At 37.6% G+C, this 24,707-nt stretch overlaps 1 protein-coding gene across 1 annotated transcript in view; it reads right to left on the bottom strand.

The window, feature by feature from the left end:
* Positions 1–24,707, bottom strand: part of MAN1A1 (mannosidase alpha class 1A member 1) — a 209,217-nt gene that overhangs the window by 70,892 nt on the left and 113,618 nt on the right. Inside the window, exon 5 of the mRNA XM_048844674.2 lies at positions 7,624–7,718. Within this exon, the coding sequence (XP_048700631.1) occupies positions 7,624–7,718 (95 nt within the window). The remainder of the gene's footprint in view (positions 1–7,623; positions 7,719–24,707) is intronic.

The following is a 24,707-nucleotide window of genomic DNA, read 5'->3' on the forward strand; positions in this document are numbered from 1 at the left end:
GACAAAGGTAAAAAAAATTCAACTTAAGTGTGATTTTTACGTTGACTCTGCCCCCTTACTGTTACTTGAATGGGGGAGCGTGCTTGTGCCCTCTTTGCCTTCTTTATTACGCATGAAAGCCATGTGTCCTCTCCTCTCTTTCCCTCGCCCCAAAAAAGTATTTTCAGTTTTGTTTGGTTTTAACCAAATCTTTGTTTGGTTTTAACCAACTTAAATCTTGTCTATTATGAAACTACAGATTATTGGACAACTATTAGAATTAGGACATCCAAAGAAATCAAAGCCATTGATAGGGAAGGGATTTTTAATTAGATTCTTTAAGTTAGGTACACAGAATCTGAGAACATAATCACTCACTATAATAAATTCATATACAGTAAGAAAAAAACAATTACTATATACATCTTGTATTGTGGGGGAAGGCGGAACTAGAACCGTTGTCTTTCAGATCCAAAACAATCACAGGCCTCTGGTACTTGGGCTAAAGGAGATATCCATGGTAACAACAGTTGGTCCCTCATCCTTTGTGTAGGTGAGCCACATGGCACCTTCACACACAAATCAAATGTCTTAAAGCTGCAGTCTGAACTACATATATTAATGAATGAGCTAACAATGAAAAACATTTTTCTTGTTTTTAAAATGGCTACATGCTTACACTATGTTCCCTGGAGCCTCTTCTGAAATGTTATAGTTTGGGATTCTGCACTGCTCAGCTGCAAATCAGACAGCAAATAGGTTTAAAAATGTCTTGAAAATTTATATAAAAAGGACACTTATTTTCAGTGCTTTGCCATTTAGAGTCAAAGTAATACACAGTCCAAACTGTAAAGTCTTCTGTATCATCATGGAAGTTTAACTTAGTTTTGTATATACTGCTTTTATTTTATGCATGCCCCTTGAAAAAGTACACCAACTTAAAGCAGCACAAGACCTTTCATTTTACTTTTAGTACTGCTCATCTGATTTTTACTACTAAAGAAATACACTAAGCACGTAACATACAACCAACTAGTTCTCCATTTCAGTTAAAGCAAAGCCTTCTACAATTTGCCACAAGGGGGACTGCGTTGCCTAAAACAATTAAAAGCTAATAACACTGTTTATACCCTGGTGACATAATTAGAATAGTTAGTAAATAACGCTTCTTTTAAAAGTTAGAAATTAAATACAGGCTGAAGGACTTGTGTCTAGGACATAAATCAATTTGTTGATTAAAGAATGCTTGAAATGCAAATTAATCACTGATAGATAGATCCTTTGCAGAGACAAAGATAATGTAGACTATTGTCTGCTGGCCACTCAGAGTCTCCAATGCTAAGCCACAAGACTTTGCGATGCCAGCAGGGAGGACTTAAAACCTTAGGGTATATCTACACTTAAAGGACTGCAGCAGCACGTGTATGCAGTGCATAGATACTACCTATGCCGATGGGAGTGTTTCTCCCATCAGCGCTGGTAATCTACCTCCCTGAGAGGTGGCAGCTAGGTTGATGGAAGAAGCCTTCCATTGACCTAGTGCTGCCTACACTGGGAGTTAGGTTGGCTTAACTATGCCATTCAGGGGTGTAGATTTTTCACACCTCTCAGTGACAGCAGACTTAATTTTCTACAGTAGACCAGTTTTTAGCTTGTCTCTCTGACACAGCTGGGACTCTCAGGGCTCCCAGCGTTATGCCCTAAACCCTACGCTTTTTATTTATTTATTTTAGTGTTGCTACTGCTTTTAAATGAGGCATTTGTCCTAAAATTCAAGCAAGCAATCAAAAGAACTCCTAGCTTTTTTGTTTTGTTAGGACTCATTTCTCTCCTCTACAACTACGTATAATCGCCAGAATTAGACAATAAGATAAAAGGAAAAATACCATTTACAGGTGTAACTTCTGTATGGTCAGCAGTGACAGCTGGAGCAGAAAATATGAGGAGGTTGATGCTCTCACTACAATCCCCTACATGTACAGCTATGTTAGTATGTACAATTAGAGATTCTGTATGATCAACTGAAAAAATAATTTGCTTTTAAATCTGTACCTACCAGTTTTTCTTCCAAAGTTTCTCTAGTAGTTAACACAATTCAATCTCTGCAATATTCATGTTTTAGGTATTCTCGATAATAAGTGGAATTGAGCCAACAGATAAGGTTTCTGATTTATTGACTTCTCTCATTTGTTTTGATCCTCTTTCATATATTCATTTTCTCATTCCCATTAAGGTTTCTTTAAATACTCTTACTAGGTACAGGCTCTTAAATAGGATGATTATTGTTTCTTTAAGACAAACAAAATGTTTAAAGGAGTTTTGAATAAAGTCCAGAAACTCAAAGGGAAGTGTTATTTTAAACACTAAAATCTGTATCTTTCCTCAAGTAAGCAAAATGACAGCTGAGAAAGACAAAGAGTATAATTTCCAAAAACACTTAAGTCCCTTTTTGGCACTGTTGTAGCCGGTATTGCAAGATATTTACATGCCAGATGCGCTAAAGATTCATACGTCCCTTCATGCTTTAACCACCTTTCCAGAGGACATGCTTCCATGCTGATGATGGGTTCTGCTTGATAACAATCAAAGCAGTGTGGACTGACACATGTTCATTTTCATCATCTGAGTTAGATGCCATCAGCAGAAGGCTGATTTTCTTTTTTGGTGGTTTGGGTTCTGTAGTTTCCACATCGGAGTGTTGCTCTTTTAAGACTTCTGAAAGCATGCTCCACACCCCGTCCCGATCAGATTTTGGAAGGCACTTCACATTCTTAAATCTTGGGTCGAGTGCTATCTTTAGAAATGTCACATTGATACCTTCTTTGCGTTTTGTGAAAGCTGCAGTGAAAGTGTTCTTAAAACAAAGAACATACTGGGGCATCATCTGAGACTGCTATAACATGAAACGTATGGCAGAAAATGGGTAGAACACAGAGCAGGAGACATACAATTCTCCCCAAAGGAGTTCAGTTACAAATTTAATTAATGAATTTTTTTTAACGAGTGTCATTAGCATGGAAACGTCATCTGGAATGGTGGCCAAAGCACAAAGGGGAATATGAATGTTTAGCGTATCTGGCACGTAAATATCTTGCAATGCCAGCTACAACAGTGCCATGTGAACATCTTTTCTCACTTTCAGGTGACATTGTAAATAACAAGCAGGCAGAATTATCTCCCATAAATGTAAGCAAACTTGTTTGTCTGAACGATTGGCTGAACAAGAAGTAGGACTGAGTGGACTTGGAGGCTCTAAAGTTTTACATTGTTTTATTTTTGAGTGCAGTTATGTAACAAAAAAAATCTACATTTGTAAATTGCGTTTTCACAATGAAGAGATTGCACTGCGGTACTCTTATGAGATGAACTGAAAAATACTATTTCTTTCATTTATCATTTTTACAGTGCAAATATTTGTCATAAAAATAATATAAAGTGAGTACTGTACACTTTGTATTCTGGGTTGTAACCAAAAATCAATATATTTGAAAATGTAGAAAAACATCCAAAATACTTAATACATTTCAGTTTGTATTTAACAGTGTAATTAAAACTGCGATTAATTGCAATTATTTTTTTATTTGAGTTAATTGCGTGACTTAACTGCAATTAAATCGACAGCCCTTCTTAATATACTAAATAGATTGGATATGAATAGCAGTTTCTCACCGTAAGACATGATACAAGCAGGCTGCAGATTCTTAAGGGGCAAGCTACACATGCTTACAGCTTGGAATCTCCAGGTGTTCCATTCACAGGCTAAGAATCCCTTTAGCCTGGGTCCAGGAGTCTCTTGTGTGGGGAGTGAAGAACACCAGATGATGTCACTCCCTGCCTTATATAGCTTTTGCATACATCTGGAACCCTTTGTTTCAAAGCTTAGTTCCCAGACTGGTCTGTGGAAAATTACTGACATTCCAAAATGGAGTCTAGAGACATGTGGTTTCATCACATGTCCTTGTAGAGTCATAGCAGCCATCACTCACAGGCTGTTTGGAGCATTCACAGGAAGGCTCCCCAGGTGGGAGATAAGCTTCTCCTAAGGCCTATTGTTCTCTCTAATGGCTCTTCCTCACCCACTATCTAGAATGTAGGCATCTTGTCTAGTGGGTGTTCCCCAGGTGTAACTACATTTGAAATACAGAGACACAACTTCAGATACAAAATTATACATGCATACAAATAGCATAATCATATTCAGAAAATCATAACCTTTCTAATGATATCTCACGACTTATCTTACATTCATCATAACTATGTCATAATCACATCATAACAACACTATGAAGAATATGGGGTGCAGTGTCACAGAACCTTACTTTTTCTGCACTATTTTAAAATATGTGGTCTGTCATTACCATGATTCAAAAAGTATATATTAAAGTATTTTAGGACAAGTTTTTTTCTTTTTTCAAGACTGAAGAAATAATTTATACAGTATATGGCCTTAGAGTGAGATTCTGTGTTGTGCTTCCTATAGGCATATTAGCTAAATTGGCTTTAGGGCAATACCTTTGTGCCCTCTCAATTCTGCACTGCTTCAGGGATTGATAGACCCCCAGCCTAACTCAGACAGCCATTCTGTACAGTATGGTGATTAATGAAAATCAAAGCCTAGCCTGCTATAAAGACATTACTTATTGATACAAAGATATGCACAATGCTCATATAGCATAAATGTTGTTTTGTTAAGGGAACTTTCTTCCTCATCCAAAAAACTAAGCTGTGTTTAGTCTTGAGAAAAGAAGACTGGGAGAGACCTGATAACACTCTTCAAATATGTTAAGGGCTGTTATATAAAGAGGATAGTGGGTCAATTGTTCTCCATGTCTACTGAAGGCAGGACAAACATTAAACGGTTTACTCTGCAGCAAGGGAGGTTTAGATTAGATATTAGGGAAAATGTTCTAACTATAAGGATAACTAAGCATTGCAATTGCTTACCAAGGGAGGCTGTGGTATCCCTGTCATTGGAGGTTTTAAAGACTAATTTAGACAAACACTTGTCAGGGAAGGTCTAGGTATACTTAGTCCTATCTCAGTGCAGGGGGGGATGGACTAGATGACCTCTTAAGGTCCCATCCAGTCCCACAATTCTATGATTTGAGTAACTACTGTATCCAGTTTGTTCATAGATATTTCAACCATTCTGTCAACCATTTGCTTTCTCACTTTGTGGAACAGAGAATTAAGAGTTCAGCTCAATTCCACTTTTAACTTGTAACAGATGTTAAAATGCAGAAATAAGACATAATTGAATCTATCGTGAACAGATGTTATTCTCAGTCTACACTCAAACATAGTCAGTAGCCTATGTAGTGTACAAACTTACCGTTTCCTGGCGTTTGCTTTTATTAACATTCAGCTCAAATTTTCTCCCTAGTCTTAACTGCTCTTATGGTTCCCATCTCAGGATTGTTCTCCCCATCTCTTATATCTTTTCCTTACAGACAGCTCCCTTATATCTCTGGTGGGTAATGACTTGGTGGAACCTACATAATATTCCATCACAGGACCAACACTTGCTAACAGTGTGGAGTGGGGGGGGGGGGGGAGGAAAGGGAGGGAGAAGGGGTGTCTAACAAACACTGTCAACCCTGTTCTAACTACACAAATGATAATTTTATTTAGACCGGCTTTAACTTTCACTGTACGCTTTTACGTTTACAATTTTCTTTCCAGTGTTTTAAAATATATTATCATGTAATAAATATAGTTTACACATGGTGAAGAGCTAGTCAGGATGTTAAACAAACATTATTCTAAAAAGGAACAACTCAGTGGATTAGCAGTAATGTTACCTACTAACAAGTAGGTTCTTAAGTAACCTCCGGACTCCCTTTCTCCAGGCGAGTGGAGACCAGATATTTTATGGAACAGCAGGAAGCCTCAGGCCCCTTACTTCTGACAGGTGAAAATAATACTTGGATGTTGTGGAAGAGTGGTAACATTGTCTGAGCGGGAATAATATGGACAAATGTCCAACTCTGCTCAAAAATAAAGAGGTGGGCTGGGTCATATTTTTGGAGACAATTTCCATCCAAACCAGAAAAGTATTGTATAGGAACTTGTCCCCAGGGATAGAGATTTACCCTTGACTGGCCCAACATGACAAAAGCAATCCAAACTACTTTTCTGTATGTCATAGTTTGTCTCCTGCCCACAAGTGTCAGTCCCTTTCAAATGTTATAAACACTGGCTTCCCTGAAGCAAGGGAGGCAAAGGACAAAGCTTCTATTGATGCTAGAGCTGGGAAATCAATTGATTTTTCTGTTTGGCCGGCAAAAAAGTTAGTTCAGTTCTGAAAGCATTCCGAATGGTTCTAATTTTGGGTGAGGAGGAGGCACTGAACCACTTGGTGCTGAATCCACTACACCCTTGATGCCCTGGCCCTGGAATCAGAGACTGATTTCACTGCCCAAGACTATACAGAATCTCAATATTGTGCTCCCTCAAAGCTCCTGCGGTACATAGATTGAAGCCATCAGCCCTTCAAGACTCTAACTAATTCGCAACACTGGCTACCATGAGCAAACCAAACCCATCCTCTACTCTCTATGCTGGATTCCCATACAACAGAGTCACGTCCAAGGTCTTGATGGCAGTTGATGGCCTGTCCCAGGATATCTAAAGGATCATCATTATTCTCTGGGATGAGAACCGTAGTCGACAACTCCACCCTTGGATAAAATGGAACTTTCTACAATAAAGATGAAACTCATCTATGCAGGAGACAGAGCTTTTCTGGGGACCAGTCTTTCTCCCAAAGAAACTAAGGACCATCATAAACTTCCTTCTTTCACCATCTTTTGCCCCAAGTGCAAGGCACACTTCCTTCAACCTGCCTTTAACACACACAATGTGTATATTAAAAAAACCTGAAACAAAATCCTAGTAAACCAAAACACTGCACTGCACACACAATTTTCTCCGTGGGGAGAGGAAGAGAGAAGAGAATGAATCATATGATAGATGTTACTCACATCTCTTAATGCACTCCCAAAAGTGCTGTTACTATTGAGACTAGTGTGGTATAAAAAAATATTGAATAGAATATGTTTCCCCCAAAAGGCTTTCCAAAACTGATTAAAATGGGAAAAATCTCCATTTTGGTAAGTGGGGTATTTCTATTGCACTCATGACTAGCAGCACAGTAAGTGATAAAAAGAAAATGGGAAACACACTTAGGAATTCACGTATGTTCTCTAACTTTTTATTTTTAATTTATTTACATTCAGAACTGCAAAACATAAGATCTTATAGGAATTTCCCCCCAGTGAGCATGTAGGAAGACTAAAATTTTCTAGAATATTAAAATGGTGGCTGTTCACTGGTCCGTGTAATGAGTTGACATCAGCCAAGTTCAGAGTGAACAAAAATTCCCCCCTCAATTGGCATCTTTGTTGGCAGTCTCCATTGAGAGTTTAAGGACTAAATGGACAGGACTGAATTATTTTCGTTGCTCAGAGGTGATCTCTTCAAAACAAAGTCTGGGGTACACTGCTCAGACTGTAAACCTGAGAAAGTATATGCTCTGCCTGTGCTTACGCCTGTTCTGTGGAGAAACACAGGACTTCAGCTTCAATTTAACTGAATGCAGCCCTTCTCATGTGTGCTAAATTCACAAAAAATAGTTATTTTTACCTCTTAATATTAAGCAATGCCCAAGGTATTCCAGTGGGAGTGTTAAACGCTGGGAGCAACTTTTCTCCAAGTTCCACTGCTTTCTTTCGAAATATCTGAAAAATAAAAACCAATCATAATATTATACCGTATAAACTATGTACTAAGTACTAGGAAATAAATAGTGTTGTTGATATTACTATTGGTAGTGTTTTACAAAGCATCCCTTAACACTACATAGTATAGCACCCTGGGGTTTGTGCAGAGATGTTGAAGAAAAAGGAAGATACAATACTTTAGTACCGAAGGAAAAGTTATACCTGGCATTCTATTCATAAGATTTAGAACTACTTCAATATGTCTAACTATCAGCAGGAAACACAACAAAACTTTTTATGCTTAGAGAAAAAGTATCTAGTTATAACAATACTGCAAATATGGGTTCTGCTCTCTCCAATTGCCAACAGTCAGCTCAGGCTGGACTGAGCTAACTGTTGGAAGGCTTTCTTTGAGCACTATCTGATGATCTCTTCAAGAAGAGAGTTTTCTAATACAGGAAAACTGTTCCAAATTAATATAGAAACCTATTTATGGAGAGCAATTACAATACTTGGTTGTTCAAGCACTATTATCTGCTTTGAATCACACTGGGGTTTTATAGAACATACAAAAAATAATTATCCCAGGTGTACTAAAATATCAAAGTCACCTTTGCTGATTTTCTCTCCAACAGTGCCTCCCCCTTCAACTTAGTTTTTCTCATGAAAACATTTACAATATATGTTTTTAGGCATCAATTTTCAGTTTGATATATATCACAATTTAAATTGGTATTCTAAGCCAAATTTTCTGAGGAAGAAAAATGCACACACCAACTTTGTACAGATGTACTTGTGTGTGTAAACAACATTTGCTGGTGGACCAATGCAAGAGAAGATGGGAGCACACTCATTTACCTTCTCATAAATAACAGCAGTTCATAAGAAATACTGTACTTTCCAAAAGCCACTTTCAATATTTGTAAATAAAGTAGGTTTTTATTTAATCAGAGGATCTTACACTTTTTGGTCAAATTTCAGTTGCTGGATTTTAGTGCCTGGATACTGGGTGGCGTTGGTAGCCTGAGATATACAGAAGATCACACTAGATGACCATGATCCCTTCTGGCCTCTGATTCTGTAACCACATGGGACAAAACTAACCATAGTTTCCTGTTGGGTCCTCTATCTTACCATTTGTGACTACGAATGATTGTGGGATTGGACTTGCAACAGAAATATGTGATTTTGGATGGGGCCGGTTAGCTGCATTCTTGTACTAGAGCTGGTATCCGCATGGAGTTGGACCGCAGGAGTTGGTGCTTCAGCCTACTCCTCCCACTCTTAACCGTACTCTACTCCACAGAAGAGAGGCAGGAATTAAGTGCTGTGAGCAGGGCCAAAGTAGTATCGAGGTAGATTTAACAGAAATTTGACAATGAGAAAAATAAGCAATTTGTTTAGGATGCTTTCGATATCCAGTTTGTTCTGAATATTCAAAGCAGTTCATTATATTTTCATGATGATATGGATTTTGCTACAAATTATGGCTATGTCCTTCAGACTGCTTTACAGTATGCCTGGGGTTAATGTAGAGGATACTTTGAAACCACAGCTAGTGTAGAATTCAACTGTCTCCCTGCTTGGAGGCATTAGCTATCGGGAGCATGTTAAAATAAGTCTATGAAGACTGCACTGGCTTTCCATTTCTTTTTGTTTGCAATTCAAGTTGTTCAGATTGATCTATAAATACCAATATTGTTTTTTGCCCTAGCTACTTTAGAGACCATCTCTTTTTCCTATACGATGTCATGACAGTGGAGATAACTGGACAACTCATGCTAGCAGTCCCTATATTTAAAACATCTGGAGACTGGCTGTACAGTATATAATGATGGACCTCACTCATGTTGGAATTTATGTTCCCTACTAATGCAACAGAGGAGGACACAGTATGAGATCATATCTTTTCTCGGGGTTTTGCCTGAATGAGACATTGTGGCAGTACGTATTTTATTTTGTGGAACAGGAGTCAAGGTTGATGGTTGTCAATGTTTCATGGGTATTATTTTTAAGACATGTGCCCCGGGACAGTCTGAGTTGCTTTTTATAAATAAAAACATACATACATTTAATTATAATATAGGATACAAGGCCATGACCATGATTTCAGAACTGTGGTACATTATTGGCTGTATTAATCATTACTAAGCAGCCTATACACAGGCTCAGCAAGAGATATATTAGAGTAACTGTTTCTGGACAAGAAGATACTACTTTAGTTTAACATCAAGGTTTTAATGCTGCAATACTGAACTGCGAATTATTCACAACTTTCAGTAATAAAACTTCCATCATTCAATCTTGTTATACTTATTTGTTGACATATCTCAATTTCCTTGAAACTTGTTTTGTCTGTTTTAGGGAGACAAGAATTGGTTAGCCAAAACTAATGGTTGTAATATTAAGCATTAAGGAAATATTTTTCCACTTTTAGATAAGCAAGGAAAGCCATAAGTTATTCATGTGAACTAATGCTGTGAACAAATATTACATCAGCTTTAAAACATGAGAAAAAATTAAGCATATTGGTGTTAGGAAGTTAATTGGAATACCCTTTTCAAAATTAGCAGCTAAAAGTACAGGAATTGAAACGGAAAAGGAAAAGCCATTAAGAAAATAGGACCAGAGTAATTTTTAAATTGAACTAACATTCTAGAACAAGTCTTGAGCATAAAAGTCCACTCTTGTCACTTGCAACAAAGATTTTCATAAATTACTCAATTGATTCTAATAATTTTTAACTTCTTTCAAAAATTCAAAATTTGAACTAGAATAAAGGAACTATAGACATTCTTTAATTTTATCCTAGACTACAATTTAACATGACTGTACTACTGACTGTGCGGTAACTATCTAAATGAGTAAAAAACAGTACTGGCAACTGTGATTTCAAGCATACAATAATGCTGTGTGAATGGCTGAACATATTTAATTGGAACATGATCCAGCAAAAATCACCATCCTTGAATAGACAAAAAGCTAACAGCGAAGCCACTTTTTATTCATTTAACTGATACCTTTAATACAGTTCAGCTACACAAACAAGAAAAACTCATCTTAGCTGCAATTAGTAAGCTCAATCTATCTCAGAACATTTTTTTCTTTTGCAGACCATACATTTCCTAACAGTGTGCAAGAAATAAATGCTATGCAAAAGAATCCATAAGGTACTTGCTTTTTACAAGTTGATGAAAATTAAGAAGTTGAAACGTTCATTTTTAAAGACACATCCACATGCCAATATAGATTTTAGCGAATGTTTACTAAACTTGTCTCTGTTCCCTCAGAATATTTTAAACATGTCTATTCCATCTATTGTCATACACCAAACTTAACCTGTCATTCAATTCATTCAATGAACACATTAAAATTGTTAACTTATCATTCTGCCTCTATAATTTAGCTTCTTAATTTTAAAAAATATTTAAATAAATTTATTCCTCATGAGAGACGCTAGATTAACAGTTTTGCAAAATGAACTACTTTGTCGACAGGTTTCTGAGTAGCAGCCGTGTTAGTCTGTATTTGCAAAAAGAAAAGGAGTACTTGTGGCACCTTAGAGACTAACAAATTTATTTGAGCACCAGCTTTCTTGAGCTACAGCTCACTTCATCTGACCTGTAGCTCACAAAAGCTTATGCTCAAATAAATTTGTAAATCTCTAAGGTGCCACAAGTACTCCTTTTCTTTCTGTCGATAGGATACACAAGCTCTGGGGAGACATGCCTTGGTATAACACAATGCCTATGTGTATCGTGGCCCCTATTACTAATAAGTCATCCAGATTCCTCAATTTTAATTCTCTGTCTTTCACAGTATTAACACTTGTTAGAACTCTTCCTTGTACAAGGTAAGGAAAATAACCACATCTACATACACTGTATTTTCATCAGCAAACTTCCTACAATAATTGCTTTTATAATTTGTTCAATCATCTCTCAAAGTGTGTGAAGCACCTTTCTGACCTACTCCAAACTCAGAAAGTCATCCCTGTTCAGCAAAGAACTTAAGTTATGTGCTCTGATGAACTTGGACACCAACTTTAGACTGTATGTGTGGAGAGTTTAAATAAATTAGTTTTTAAAAAGTCTATTTAGAGAGATTACTCCCATTCACCATGCTATTATATGCTATGCAGAAATGGCAAGTGTACTCATAAAACTTTTTTCTTTTACTGAATTGATCATTGTGGATTTAAATAAAAGCTTTATTTTCAAGATAGTAGATCAAATATTCAGAACTGAATAGTTCAAACTAACAAACAGAAGCTCCAGTCCTGAGATCACGTCCATGATGGCAGGCCCTTATACTCCCATGGAACCTCATTAACATCCACATGGGCACAAAGGGCTACTTGCCCAGATCTAATTGCAGGATTGAGTGCAAAGCTATTTTCTGTGGTGAGAATGAACAACCCAAAGTATAGGGTTTTCTTTTCCTGAATGAAACAGGCATACATATTCGCTCTCAGAGAAAAATGATGCCCTCTACCTGGAATGACAAATATTTATGAAAGTCAAATTAGCCTAATAACTATTGCAAATGAAGTGATCAGAAAAAAGGGAAAACAGAATACAAAGGAGGAACAAGTGCCTCCTACAAATTCTAACTATAATACACAGCCAAGCATGGTGAATTATTGTAAATTAAAGGGCATTTCTAACTCCATCAAAAGACATTAACCTTCATCAGCAACGATGGGGTAATTTTATCTTATCCTTCAGCTCCAAACTAATTTATGCATTGTGGTATCTGATTGATTAAAAAATAAAATAAATTATAAAACATACACCCCTGAAAGAATTCTCTACAGAAAGATGAAACTGGAAGTTAAAGTTTAACCACTACATCAGGAAAACATCATACTTAGAATTTTAAAAACAAATATTGAAAACATTTTCTTCTCATTTCTATATCTGTTCAATAAAACATTACTCACTTTTTTCATTACACTTACAGATGGAAATAGACAGGACTCTGACTAAGATGCATTGTTTTCTTTGCAGCAACTGACCGCCTTTCCCAGTGGGCCAGCCCAAGAATATTACAATGCAAAACAAAGAAACAAGGATACGAGAATGAACAAGGACAGTCTGCTTTGCTTTTCCTCAGGCAATATAATAGAAGACTTTTTACCACAACGAGTACTGATTTATTTAAGTTTAAAATGATCTGCTAACAGAGAACTCTTTTGAAAAGCTCATTCTGATACTTTCTATACAAGATCACCTACTAAAATAATGTTTTTCCCCCCCCACAAAAGATGTTCAAAGCTACACATAGAAATCCTATTTTCCACATACTGGTGTGTCCTTTAGCATGCAACACCACTTTTATATACAGAGTACTACTTTAAATGTCACATTATTTTCAGCAATTCCTATAACGTCATGTTCATGGTCTTTATGATCCATCTACAGATTATCCAGATGCTTTCACAAATTCAACAGCAAATCCTTTACCTGCAGGTAAGTTATTTTATAATTGCCATTGCATTGTTAGTTACAAGTTATTTTGAGAGTTTGCTAGTATGTTAAATTTGATGCATATACCATTTCCTTAAAAATGCAATGGATCAACCTAAAAGCATAGTTTAAAACAATGGTAAACTTATAAAATACCTATTACTAGCAATGCAACAGTAATTGTAAAAACAAACAATTGCAGGGGAAGACTCTGTTATTGAATTTGTCTCAGCATATAACTTGCTAAGTGATTATAAGGTAAACATCATAAACATGGCAACACAAAAAAAAAGTCCTTAAGACTCTAAACTGCTTCTCTATAGGTCATTGAAATGGAAACAAAGAAAAATCACAAAATTCTAAATGTGTAGCATATATCAAACTCATTATGTTAGCACATTGTTGAAGATTTGATTCCCTTCACCAACACATGAAAAAGCAAGTGAAATGTGAAACTGTATACATTGTGGTAGGAAAGCAAAATGGGGAGATACAGATCATATAATGGAAGCCCCTTTATGTTTACTGAATATTTTTATACGGAAGTGCGTGAAACAAGCACAACATCCTTATCAAAAGGAGAATATTCTGGACAAGATTTTCAGAAAACAGAAGTTAGAGTGTGTAGCACTTCTAAAAATCAGGCTATGTATTTCAATGCCTAATATAGATTTAGGAGCTTAACTTTAGGCTCCAACTTTCGAAACAGTCTTGGTCTAACTTTATTCAATGTAAAGAAACACATTAAACAGATGCAAGTAACAGCATTCCTGTAGGACCCTCGGAAGTTATCGTCATGAAAAATCCAGAAGTGAATAAATAAATGTGCCAGTAACAGTATGTTGGGCATCTCATAGCTCTACTGGAAATCTGACTCCAGACAAATGTGTAGTAGTCTACAAAACATTTCCACATACAGACTCCGCTAGTACCCATGCCCTAAAAGTTCTGTTTCTGTTATGCTGCACTCCCAGAATTTAGATGTCAGTCAGTGCTGAAGGTCTTTGATTTTCTTAGTTCTTTAGTTACTGTTACCTTTGTTACAGTTATTTTAAATCTTCTGCTTAGCTTAACACATTGTGGCTAAACTCTCATCTTAACTGCTTATTCATAAATTGTCGAATCCCTAAATATGATACTGGAGTATTTAACATATATAAATACATAATGTGGTACATACTGTTCTGTATTTTGTGTTTTTAGAATGATGTTATTTTGAGAGTCAGAGCATGGAATGTACCCATAATTTTACAAGGCAGTTAAACCTTAAGACAAATTGCTGTTGGTATTACATTGCTCATTGACTAAAACTAATAAAATTGTTCTGAAGTGTTTTCTATTTAGAAATAAAGAGTTACCTAATGTAACAACCAAAATCCTGCCACTATTTTCAGTAGATTAGCTTTGGCTGTTTTATGGTACCATGAACCGCAGGAAAAGGAAATTACTCCTCTATTGTTCAAATGATCATCATACCAAAAAAGAGTCAAACAGTGCCATGAAGTTATCCGTGTCAGAAAAGGCTTTGGAGAGTTTAATCAGACTGAAATAACTGGATTAGTGAGAGCTTCCCACGCTTAATCCAAATATACAAACAGTGAAAAATTAATCAATCATACTTGCTAATCCTAGCAGTATCTAACATGTATAATGATTTTTTGAAACACTGTAACTAGGGAACTAAAGTGTAGCTCTACTGTCTTCTGAAATCTTTTAGGGAAGCCAGTAATGCCCAGCACAAAATACTAAAAAGCTTGAAGACAGAACTAAACAGAGATGGACGAGAAACTGCTGTATAATAATTTGAATTTAGATTTATGCTTGAAACTAGCAGTTAGGCAGGTGACTGCTCAATTTTAGGCTCAAATCAAAAATAAATACATAAAACAAACTTCAAGACACAGAGTTTTGTTTCAATTATATTGAACTCTGTCTTTTGGTTATGCTTCTGTACATTTAGGAAGTGCTTAGGTAGCCATAAATTGCAAAAACAGCCTAAAAGTTTTGAGGAAGGGCCCTTAATCTGGAGGCGAAGGGCAGTAATTGCTAACGTAGCTGATATTTATAACAGGAAATTTGTAATTTCTTTAAGGTTTATGTTTATTGGTACAGTTAAAAGTGAAGTTAGAGGAACATACAAATGGAAAAATTTCTCAGCTTGAGGTATTTAATTTTCAGGTATGAGTGGTGTTTGAAAAAGCTATACAACAATTAATGAATGAATAACTATACAGAAGTGACAGAATCATAAGGTTGGAAAGGACTTGAGATGTCACCCAGCTCATCTCCCTTCACTGTAGCAGGACCATATATACCTAGACCATCTCTGACAGGTGTTTCTCTAACCTGTTCTTAAAAACTTCCTAAAATGGCGATTCCACAACCTCCTTTGGTAACCTATTCCAGTATTTAACTAATCCTTAAAGCTATAAAGTTTTTCCTAGTATCTAACCTAAATCTCCCTTGCTGCTGATTAAGCAGAACACTTCTTTTTCCACCTTCAGTGGAAATAGAGAAACACTTGATCACCATCCCTCTTTATAAAAAGCCCTTAACACATTTGAAGACTATGGCATCAGGTCCCCCTATAGTCTTCTTAACACCAGTTTTTTTAAAATAGTATCTCAGTGTCAATAAATCAGTGACAGAGTTTGGAAGTACCATTCTTATCATGTAGGAACAGAAACAGAATGTTTTGTATCACTGTAAAGGCTGAAATCCCAAGATGGCAAGATATCAGATGTTAAAACTCTCAGTGGTCCACAACTGTATATTGATCCTAGATCTCAGACCAGTGTAAATGTCAAATCCCTGCTTTCACATGACCTATATGTGTGGGGAAAGTAACCTGATATTATCACATTTATCATCTGTACTGCTGTAGTGCCCAAAGGCCTCACTCAGGATCCTTGTCCACACTGTGCAAAGCACTGTACAGACATATGCCACAGGTAGATAGTCTATACCCCACAGAACTCACAATCTATGACAGATTTTTTTTTTCATTAATTGCTGTTGGAATGCTGCTCATAGAAATGGAATGTTACTTGTCTACTAATCTCTTCTAGGATAAGCAGAGCGTTGGGAGGCCAAAAGTGCAACATAAATGCAATATATTTCATGGTTCTGCTTCCTCCATGGCTAAGGAAGAAAGAAATTTAACACTACATGGTTTTGACAATATACTTTATGTGGTATAAATTAAAACATTTATACATTTAAGTAAAGAACACAGTATACAACAGCGAGACATACTATATCACATTGTGAAGAGACAGTATACCTCTGGATGTCATCTTAGGGGTTTGAGTTTTTCCTGATTAAGGAAACAGCTGTCCCAATAAAATTGATCCTTATTCACCAGTAATGAGTATCTTTAAGCACAGTTCCACTGTTAAGCCACAAGCATCTGCTTCCTAATTTTCTGTTCATTTAGCTTTGTGTACCAAACCCTAGCTACAACAGCAAACTTAGAAACTTCATTTTACATGTTGTGAGCCACCATATCCAAACAAGGGGTAGCACTTTCCATATAAAATTTTCTTTTCAGATAGCTGACTGGTAAGATCTGATTCGCAGCATAGCTTGTGTGAAAGGAGGGAGGCACCTAATAGGTGCTATGTTGTGAATCAATAACTACATTCTTTAAGCAGCATAAAGCACTCACAGAAGGTTCATTCCTGGCCTCATAAATCTGGCTATATCTTTTAATTCTAATGCCATTAAGTGACTTTGAGCCATGATTTAGCAATAGAATAAGCTCCTAAATCACTATGGGAGGCACATAAAGACTGAAATTATGTGCTGATGGCATGCAATTTGTGGAGGCAGTGGCTGTCCTATTTGCTCTTTAATGTCAATAGCGAATGAGAAGATGGGTTGTTAAATTTCAGATTCAACATCACAGGACATTTGTAAGCTTGTTCTATTTGCTAGTGGGAAAAACACTTCTTAAAAGCCCTTATTCATATTAAATATTGTTGTAAAACAATAAATAGGCACAGTATTTTACTGAGTACTCCTATTAGTTGATTTATGCTTCCAATCAATTTTATTAATTTTGGTATAAAATACCTGAATTTCTTATTGGTATGTCAGAACAACGATTTAAGGAGCTCCTCAACTGGTAGCAGCGCAGTGTTAACTACTAGGAGTAAGCAGTAGCAAACAGACATTCCCCTTCTGATGGAACAGGAGCAGAAACCAGACAGTTGGGGATTGGCCCTGGGATACAAAGGGCTGAAGAATTCTTTCGTATTATAAAGGTGACCATCTGAATAATAGTAAGTACTGTTTTCATTATGTTACATTAAATTTCATTAAAGTCACACTTCCCTATGAAGAATCTATGCATTTCTAAACAAAACATTTTTTGCAAGTGACTTGAAACAATTCTTTGCCTTTAAATTAAAAAAGTGGAGGAAACTGTTGTAACACAACTGATCAGAGGAGCTTATTACTGTTACATCAAAAGGGTTTGAGGTAAACAGAGACTTGCAGGTCTCATGTAGTGTAGAAACACTGGATCTGAAGTCCTATGCACACACTCCATCTGACTGGCACCCTCGATTTCCTCCAGGAGAGGAATGAGCCCAACAACTTCTATAGAAACTTTGCTTTTGTTTTCAGAAGTTGTGAACAGGTGCATTAGTCAAACCTTTGTAAACAGTAGTGGATGGACACAGGAAAAAAAGCAAGATGGCAGCTCAAATTTGGTGGTTTCTGAAGGACAACAAATTTCCTCAGTTTATCTGCCAAAGTTTTAAGGTAAGTCATCATGTGTATATGGATGTTTCATCAAGTCTACACTAAACTCAAAAATCTAACACTCACTAGTTCAATATTTCTTTCAAGAAAAGTGAACATTTAAAGCTTATTTTACTGTCATTTATGCACAAGATCTATTCTGTTCAAGTTCTTATACAGCACTATCATTGTGGTAGCTGCATACTACTGCCCCCCCTTGATACACATGTATAATTCCACTGAACAGTAGTGGGATTTGTTTATGCATCAAGAAAAAACACAGCACTCCTTTAAAGAGTAACTGTTTCCTTTACTGTTTTAACATGAAGCAGCAGAAATTGAATACATAATACTGAAATACAATAGAACCTCAGAGTTACAAACACTAAAGAGTTACAAACCGATCGGTCAACCACACACCTAATTTGGTACCAGAAGTACGCAATCATGCAGCAGAGACCCAAAAAAGCAAATCCTGTATAGTACAGTCCTGTGTTAAACACAAACTGCCTAAAAAAAAAAAAGGGAAAGTTTAAAAGAAGATCTGACAAGGGAAGGAAACGGTTTCTGAGCTTGTTTCATTTAAATTAAGATGGTTAACAGCGGCATTTTTCTTCTGCATAAAGTTTCAAAGCAGTATTAAGTCAATGTTCAGCTGTAAACTTTTGAAAGAACCACCATAATGTTTTGTTCAGAGTCACAAACAACCTCCATTCCTGAGGTGTTCGTAATTCCGAGGTTATACTGAATATTTCATGTTTAAAGGGCAAAGTTCTTCTAATTGTTAAACTAAAACTGGAATTGGATTAGGAATTACCAGCTCTTACCGTGAACTCCCATATTAGTAAGATGACTTCCAGAAAAGGATAATATAGCACAACTGTAATTATACTAAACTTGTTCAGCTTCTATCATTGACAGGTAGCAATTTTAATAAAGATCATTCCCCCTGCCTCCCTCCACCACTTATCCTCGAGAGAGACCACATATCGTTCATTTAGTTTGGAAGAACTGATATTGAAGCAGTTTCTAGATGTTTTCCTCCATAGCAGTTCCACTGAATATGGGCCATTTTTATTTACACTTACAGAGATCAGACCCAGTAGTGGAGCTATACAATTATTAGGTTTTGTGGTAAAAAAAAATTACAGCAGATTGCAGAACTATTTATTTACATTGTGTTCCTCATAATACTGCAAGAATTCAAAATTTTAACGAGCTAGAGAGGCTAAAACTTACTCACAAGTGCCCCACTCTTTGTATACAACAGTAGAAATGGAGACAGATTTGGAACCCAGGATTGTGACTTCGTGCACCATGTATCTGTTGATTCAGTTTCAAGGGTGGTTCAAATCTGAATAGTGACTGTAAAAATTAGTAATTTCTTGCTAACAGATCTGTGCTGTGTGCATCTTCAAGTCATAGCTACTTAGGCAAGTGACAGTAAGTTTTTATGCTTTTCACTCCTGTTCAACATTGTAGAGACTAACTACACATTCTTGTGCTCAGCAGAAATGCTTCATGAATTCCAGTGATGTCCAGGCAACTCCATTAAAAGCAATGGTTGACAGATATCATTAAGGACCAAATTCAGCCTGTAAATCCTTTATTGTACATGTGAGAAGTGAAACCAGAGATGGCAGGACTGAGAGTTAGAAAAAAATCTCTTTGTAATCAGATATAGAAATGACAGAGGCATACATGGAACCCCATGATGCCATTTTTAGAGTGTCAATTTTCCCCCCAGGGGAGAGCAACATTTTAAAGGGTAGTATATTCAGCACATCTTGGAAAACTTTGGCCATCACCTTCATATGGAACATCTGTTACAAGGCACAAAATGAACATGTGTTTTCTCTTGCAGGGTAGGAAAGGACAGTCACCCTCTCCTGAATGGCTGGTTTCTTAATTACTACTGAGGATTCTTTCAAAGAAATGGGCTATCACTGGCTACAATCCATTTGATTGTTAGAACCTAACATCTAAGACACCACACCTATTGGCTTTGTCAAAACAAGTTTGACTAATGCTAAGTGCCTGCACCCTTTATTTAATATAGGAATTGTGAAGTCTTCTGCAGTTTGTGTAAACAAATAAAGGCATTGTGAGTAACCACCACCTTTATTGTTTGGGAAAGTGCTGGCAAGGGAAGAGAGATAGCAAAAAGACTAGGGGGTTGCTTAAGTCTGATAAGAGATCAAGTGGTCTTATCCTCTAACCAGAATCCAGCAATACTGACCCGTCCTTTAAACAACTCCCTCGTCAGAGGAGATGTGCAGCTTGGAATGATCTCAAGTTAGAATTGCTCTGCTCCTTGTTGCTTTAGCTGGGCTGGTTTACTGGACCAAGAGAGGACTGTCCTCAGCTTCAAGGTCTTCAAGTGCACCCACATGAGTTTAGAACTTAAATTCAGAGAAGTGCACATTTAGGAGTGGGGTAAATGGTGACAGTGTAAATGTAAGGTGAAGTTTCATTTACTACTGCACATTGCATTAATTGACTTATTGAAGTACCCCCTACTGATTTAAATTGGTTGTGCCATTTTAATTAATCTCAATCTGCCCCATCCCATGAGAGAAAGAAACAGATGGAGCCTGTTAAAGAAAAATACTGAAGGTATATTTATTCAGGCTTGAGACAGACCAGAAGCTCTGCTCCAGGCAGTTGCCAAACAGGATTTACATTCTTGTGGCTTCAAGTTTTCCTTTAGATCTATGACCTAGAACTAACCTGTCAAAGTGGTGATCTTAGGAGGGCAATGACTCTGGAAAACATTGTCATAACTAAAGCACTGAACCTAATCACAGAATAATTTTTGCTCTCATTGGATTTATAGTGAAACCTGACAAGAAAGCTTTTGAAAAATACTTGGGCTTGGCAGACTGCAGTTTATCCTTATGACTGTCAGGAACAGCAAGTGCTTACTCATTAAGTTTCTTTAACAGTAGCTGTTACCCTCATAATTTGGGTCCTTGACGTTTGCTTGTGAGTGGAGGAAACAAAAGGGCAACTTCCTTCACAGCTGAGCTGTCCTCTGGAAAGCTTGCCATAGTCAGAGCAGAGGAACACTTAGCCCTCTTTTTCTAGTAAGACAGACTACTCTTGTTCTTTAAGTCATTAAAAAAAGATCAAACACTAGAATACTATTGCTTTTATTTTAGAATATATACACATGCATGCACACAACAGGGTAGCATATCTTTTTGTTTTTGTTTTCTGTAGACTTCTCATATTTTAGCCATTTACAGTACTGATCAAATTAAATATTCAACATATAAGTAAACTGAAATACAACTGCATTTTTAGTTGTATAATTCGAAATAATTTATTGAATGGCTTTTACAATAAAAATAGCAAATTTGCATTTAAATGACTAGTTCTTTCATCTCATATCTACATTTCATACACAAATAGTATATTTTGTGACTAACATCACTACGTTTACATTCTGATTGTCTGAATGGCTCAGGAGACATATCCCTTAAAATCAGAATTTTGTCTATTTTCACATTTTTGATCATCTGAATTTCAGATAATTGGGGTTTAGCGGCACTGGAAAAAAATAAACCTTTGTGTTTGGTTCATTTTGCTGACAGGCAATACCACTAAAATATAAAACTGTCCCCAATCATCTTCCTAGGATGTTAACTTATAGCTATGTGAATACTAAACACAGGTAGTCAGAGAAATTTCAACTGCGCTATAGTCTGCCAGACTATGCAGTTCTATCAGAATCAAAACACTTCACAAAATCAAGTTGACTTTACTGGAACTTAGTTTTAGAAGGAAAAAAAACAACCCCAAACAGTTTCAACCATGTTTACATGTCTTATATACATTTTCAGAGCAAACATTCTGATTTTCCATTTTGAAACTTTTCATTTTAAAATTTTTACAATGTTAAAATATAAGTTCTAAAATATACTCAAAATCAAAACAAAGAACATTTGATCAACCCAAAGTGATTTTTTCCCCCTCAGAATTTCCCTTCATAGAGAATTTCCTTTTGGAATGAAACCCATTTTCAAAATTTCAACATTATTCACAAAACAGAACTTCCATCCTCTGCATGCATCTCAAAAAACTCCAATTATGAAGGGTAAGCAACTTCCCCTTCTTCTTCGAGGGCTGGTCCTATCCCACTGTGTGTGACTGATAAGCACTACTTGGTGAGGAGGGTGCAACGTGGCCTAGCTGCTTGTAGAACCATTGTCCCAAAGAATGTATCAGAGGAGGAGGCTTGGACCAAGGTGTGGCGTCTTGTGAATGTGTGAATGGAACTCCATGTTACTGTCTTGCAAACAACAAGCAAAAGTACCCTCTTGAAGTGATACTACTGAGCAGGGCTGGCTCCAGTGTTTTTGCTGCCCCAAGCGGCAACCAAAACAAACAAAAAATACTTGCAGCCGAACAGGGAGGTGGAGTGATGGAGCAGCTGCCAAATTCCCGCCACCGCCAAGGGTGAATTGCCGCCCCAAGGCCCGACATCCTGCTGCCCCTTTACACTTGCCGCTGCAGGCACCTGCTTGGTTTGCTGGTGCCTGGAGCCAGCCCTCCTACTGAGGCTGCTTGTGTTCCCATAAGAATGAGCCCTGATCCTGTGTGGGGGAGGAAGATGTACAAGCTGATAAAGTAGAATACAGCCAGAAATCCAATTGGGAGACCCTCGGAGGAAATAACTAGTCCTCAAGCTTGTTCCACTATGGCAACAAACAGCCCGAGTGACTTTCTGACCTGCTTTGTTCTCTGTAGGTAACATTCCAAAGCTTATTTTTTGTTCAAGGAATAAAGTTCTCTCTCTTCACTGGAGGCTTGGGGCTTTGGGAAGAATACAGGGGAGCTGATAATCTGGGGGTTTATGGGAAATTCCAAAACTACTGTAGGGGTAAATTTCGGATATAGTAGTAGCAGCAGTAGTAGTAGTAAGTCTTAATGAAATATTGCATACGGAGGGCCTGTCATTGGTGCCCCCAGTTTACCTATCTGTCTGGCTGATGCAATGAGGAATGTAAGTGCTTCACTTGTCTATGAAGGCTAACAGGGGGTGGAAAGATGGCTTGGTAAGTGCTGAAAGGGTTAATTAAGGTTCCATTGAGGGGTCAGTTTTATTACCAGTGGGAAAGTTCTAATTAAGCTCTCTGAGAACCTGGAGGTTAGTGGGTGAGTAATTACAGGGTAGCTATGCACTGGAGGTAGACATGCCCGGGGGGAGGGATAGCTCAGTGGCCTGCTAAACCCAGGGTTGTGAGTTCAATCCTTGAGGGAGCCATTTAGGGATCTGGGGCAAAAGGAAATAAATACAAAATTAAATTTGGATGATTTAGTTGGGGAGTGGTCCTGCTTTGAGCAGGGGGTTGGACTAGATCTCCTGAGGTCCCTTCCAACCCTGATATTCTATGATTCTATGTTGATTGCTGCCAGGAGAACCTGTATTGAGCTAAGGGAAAGAACTGTCATCTTGAGGGTAAGGTGGTAACCCAATATACCAAGGAATATCTGTTGTCTCTGGAGACATATGATTGTGTTGGGCCCAGAGAGGTAACATTTCCTGGTGAACTCCTTTCTGCTATTAGTAAAAATGGCTTGCACAGTTGCAGAACAGGAATGTTCTAGATCCAATGCCCATCCAAATAACAAGGTGAGGCAAAGAGCTTTTGGATTGGGATATCTGACCCTGCTGTTCTATTGAATCGAGGTCTGGGAAGGGAAGAATGTTGATGGGCAGGCAGCTGGGCTGACATATGGAGAAGACCTTGGAACCTGAACTCTCTAGGCCATTTGGGCATGACGACAACTCATGCTCTGTCCTGTCAAATCTTCCACATTACTTAAGGAAGCAGCAGGATCAAACCATCTATCCAAGGGAGTAGGAGATGATCGCCTCTGAAGAACTGGCCCTGAGCTTTCCGAGAGCATGGATGCAGATCACTTGCCAGAATTATCCAGGTCTCTCTCACTTATTCATTTCCCTGGCATTGTGGGGGCCTTGGGCATTGGTGCACCTCAGTCCTTCCTATTTTCTGCCTGTGGCATGTAATAGTTTAGTCTTCTGTGAGCTGTAATACTCAGGTCTAATTTCAGTTGTTTAACGTGTGGACACTAGGTGCTGTTGGTGACCTCTGATATACAGGAGGTCAGACCAGATGATCAGGTGGTCCCTCTGGCTTTTAACTCTATGGAACAGTATGTGCTACATTTCCTGTTTGTCTGGGAGGCAGGATGGGATTCCCCACTGAGTGAAGAAGCTATTCACCAGTTAGCTGTATGCCACCATCTACAAGTGGGAGCTAAAGCACCTGCTGAGGCTGTCTGCCAGTGAATTCTGGGTTCCTGCAAGGTACGCTGTAGACAGGGTGTTGTGGTTCTTGATATTCCAGTTCTATAAATTGGCCACTTATATGCACAGTGGAATGGATCTCACTACTTCCTGTTTGTTTATGCGGATCAGTTGTCATGTTGTCTGACATTATGAGAATGTGCTGAGACTGGATTAACGGTAAGAATGCCCTGCATGCTTCTCAGACTGCTCTGAATTCCAGGGGATGTGTGTGTATGCTGATTTTGTGGGATGTCCAAGTGCCCTATACTGTGTGACCATCTATGAGGGCTCCCACCAATCTAACAAGAGGTGTCTGCTTATTGGCCTGTCGGGTGTGGAGGAATAGGAAAGGAGTGCCCATAGCTAGAAGAAAATTCAACATCACTCAGAAGCAGCAGCCAATGATCAAATGAAAAAGTAAGTCAAAGAACTGCCTGTACCCCTCTGTACAGCTCTCATTTGTCTAATATCCAT

This window comes from Caretta caretta, chromosome 3, assembly GCF_965140235.1.
Source record: "Caretta caretta isolate rCarCar2 chromosome 3, rCarCar1.hap1, whole genome shotgun sequence".
Classification (NCBI taxonomy): domain Eukaryota; kingdom Metazoa; phylum Chordata; order Testudines; family Cheloniidae; genus Caretta; species Caretta caretta.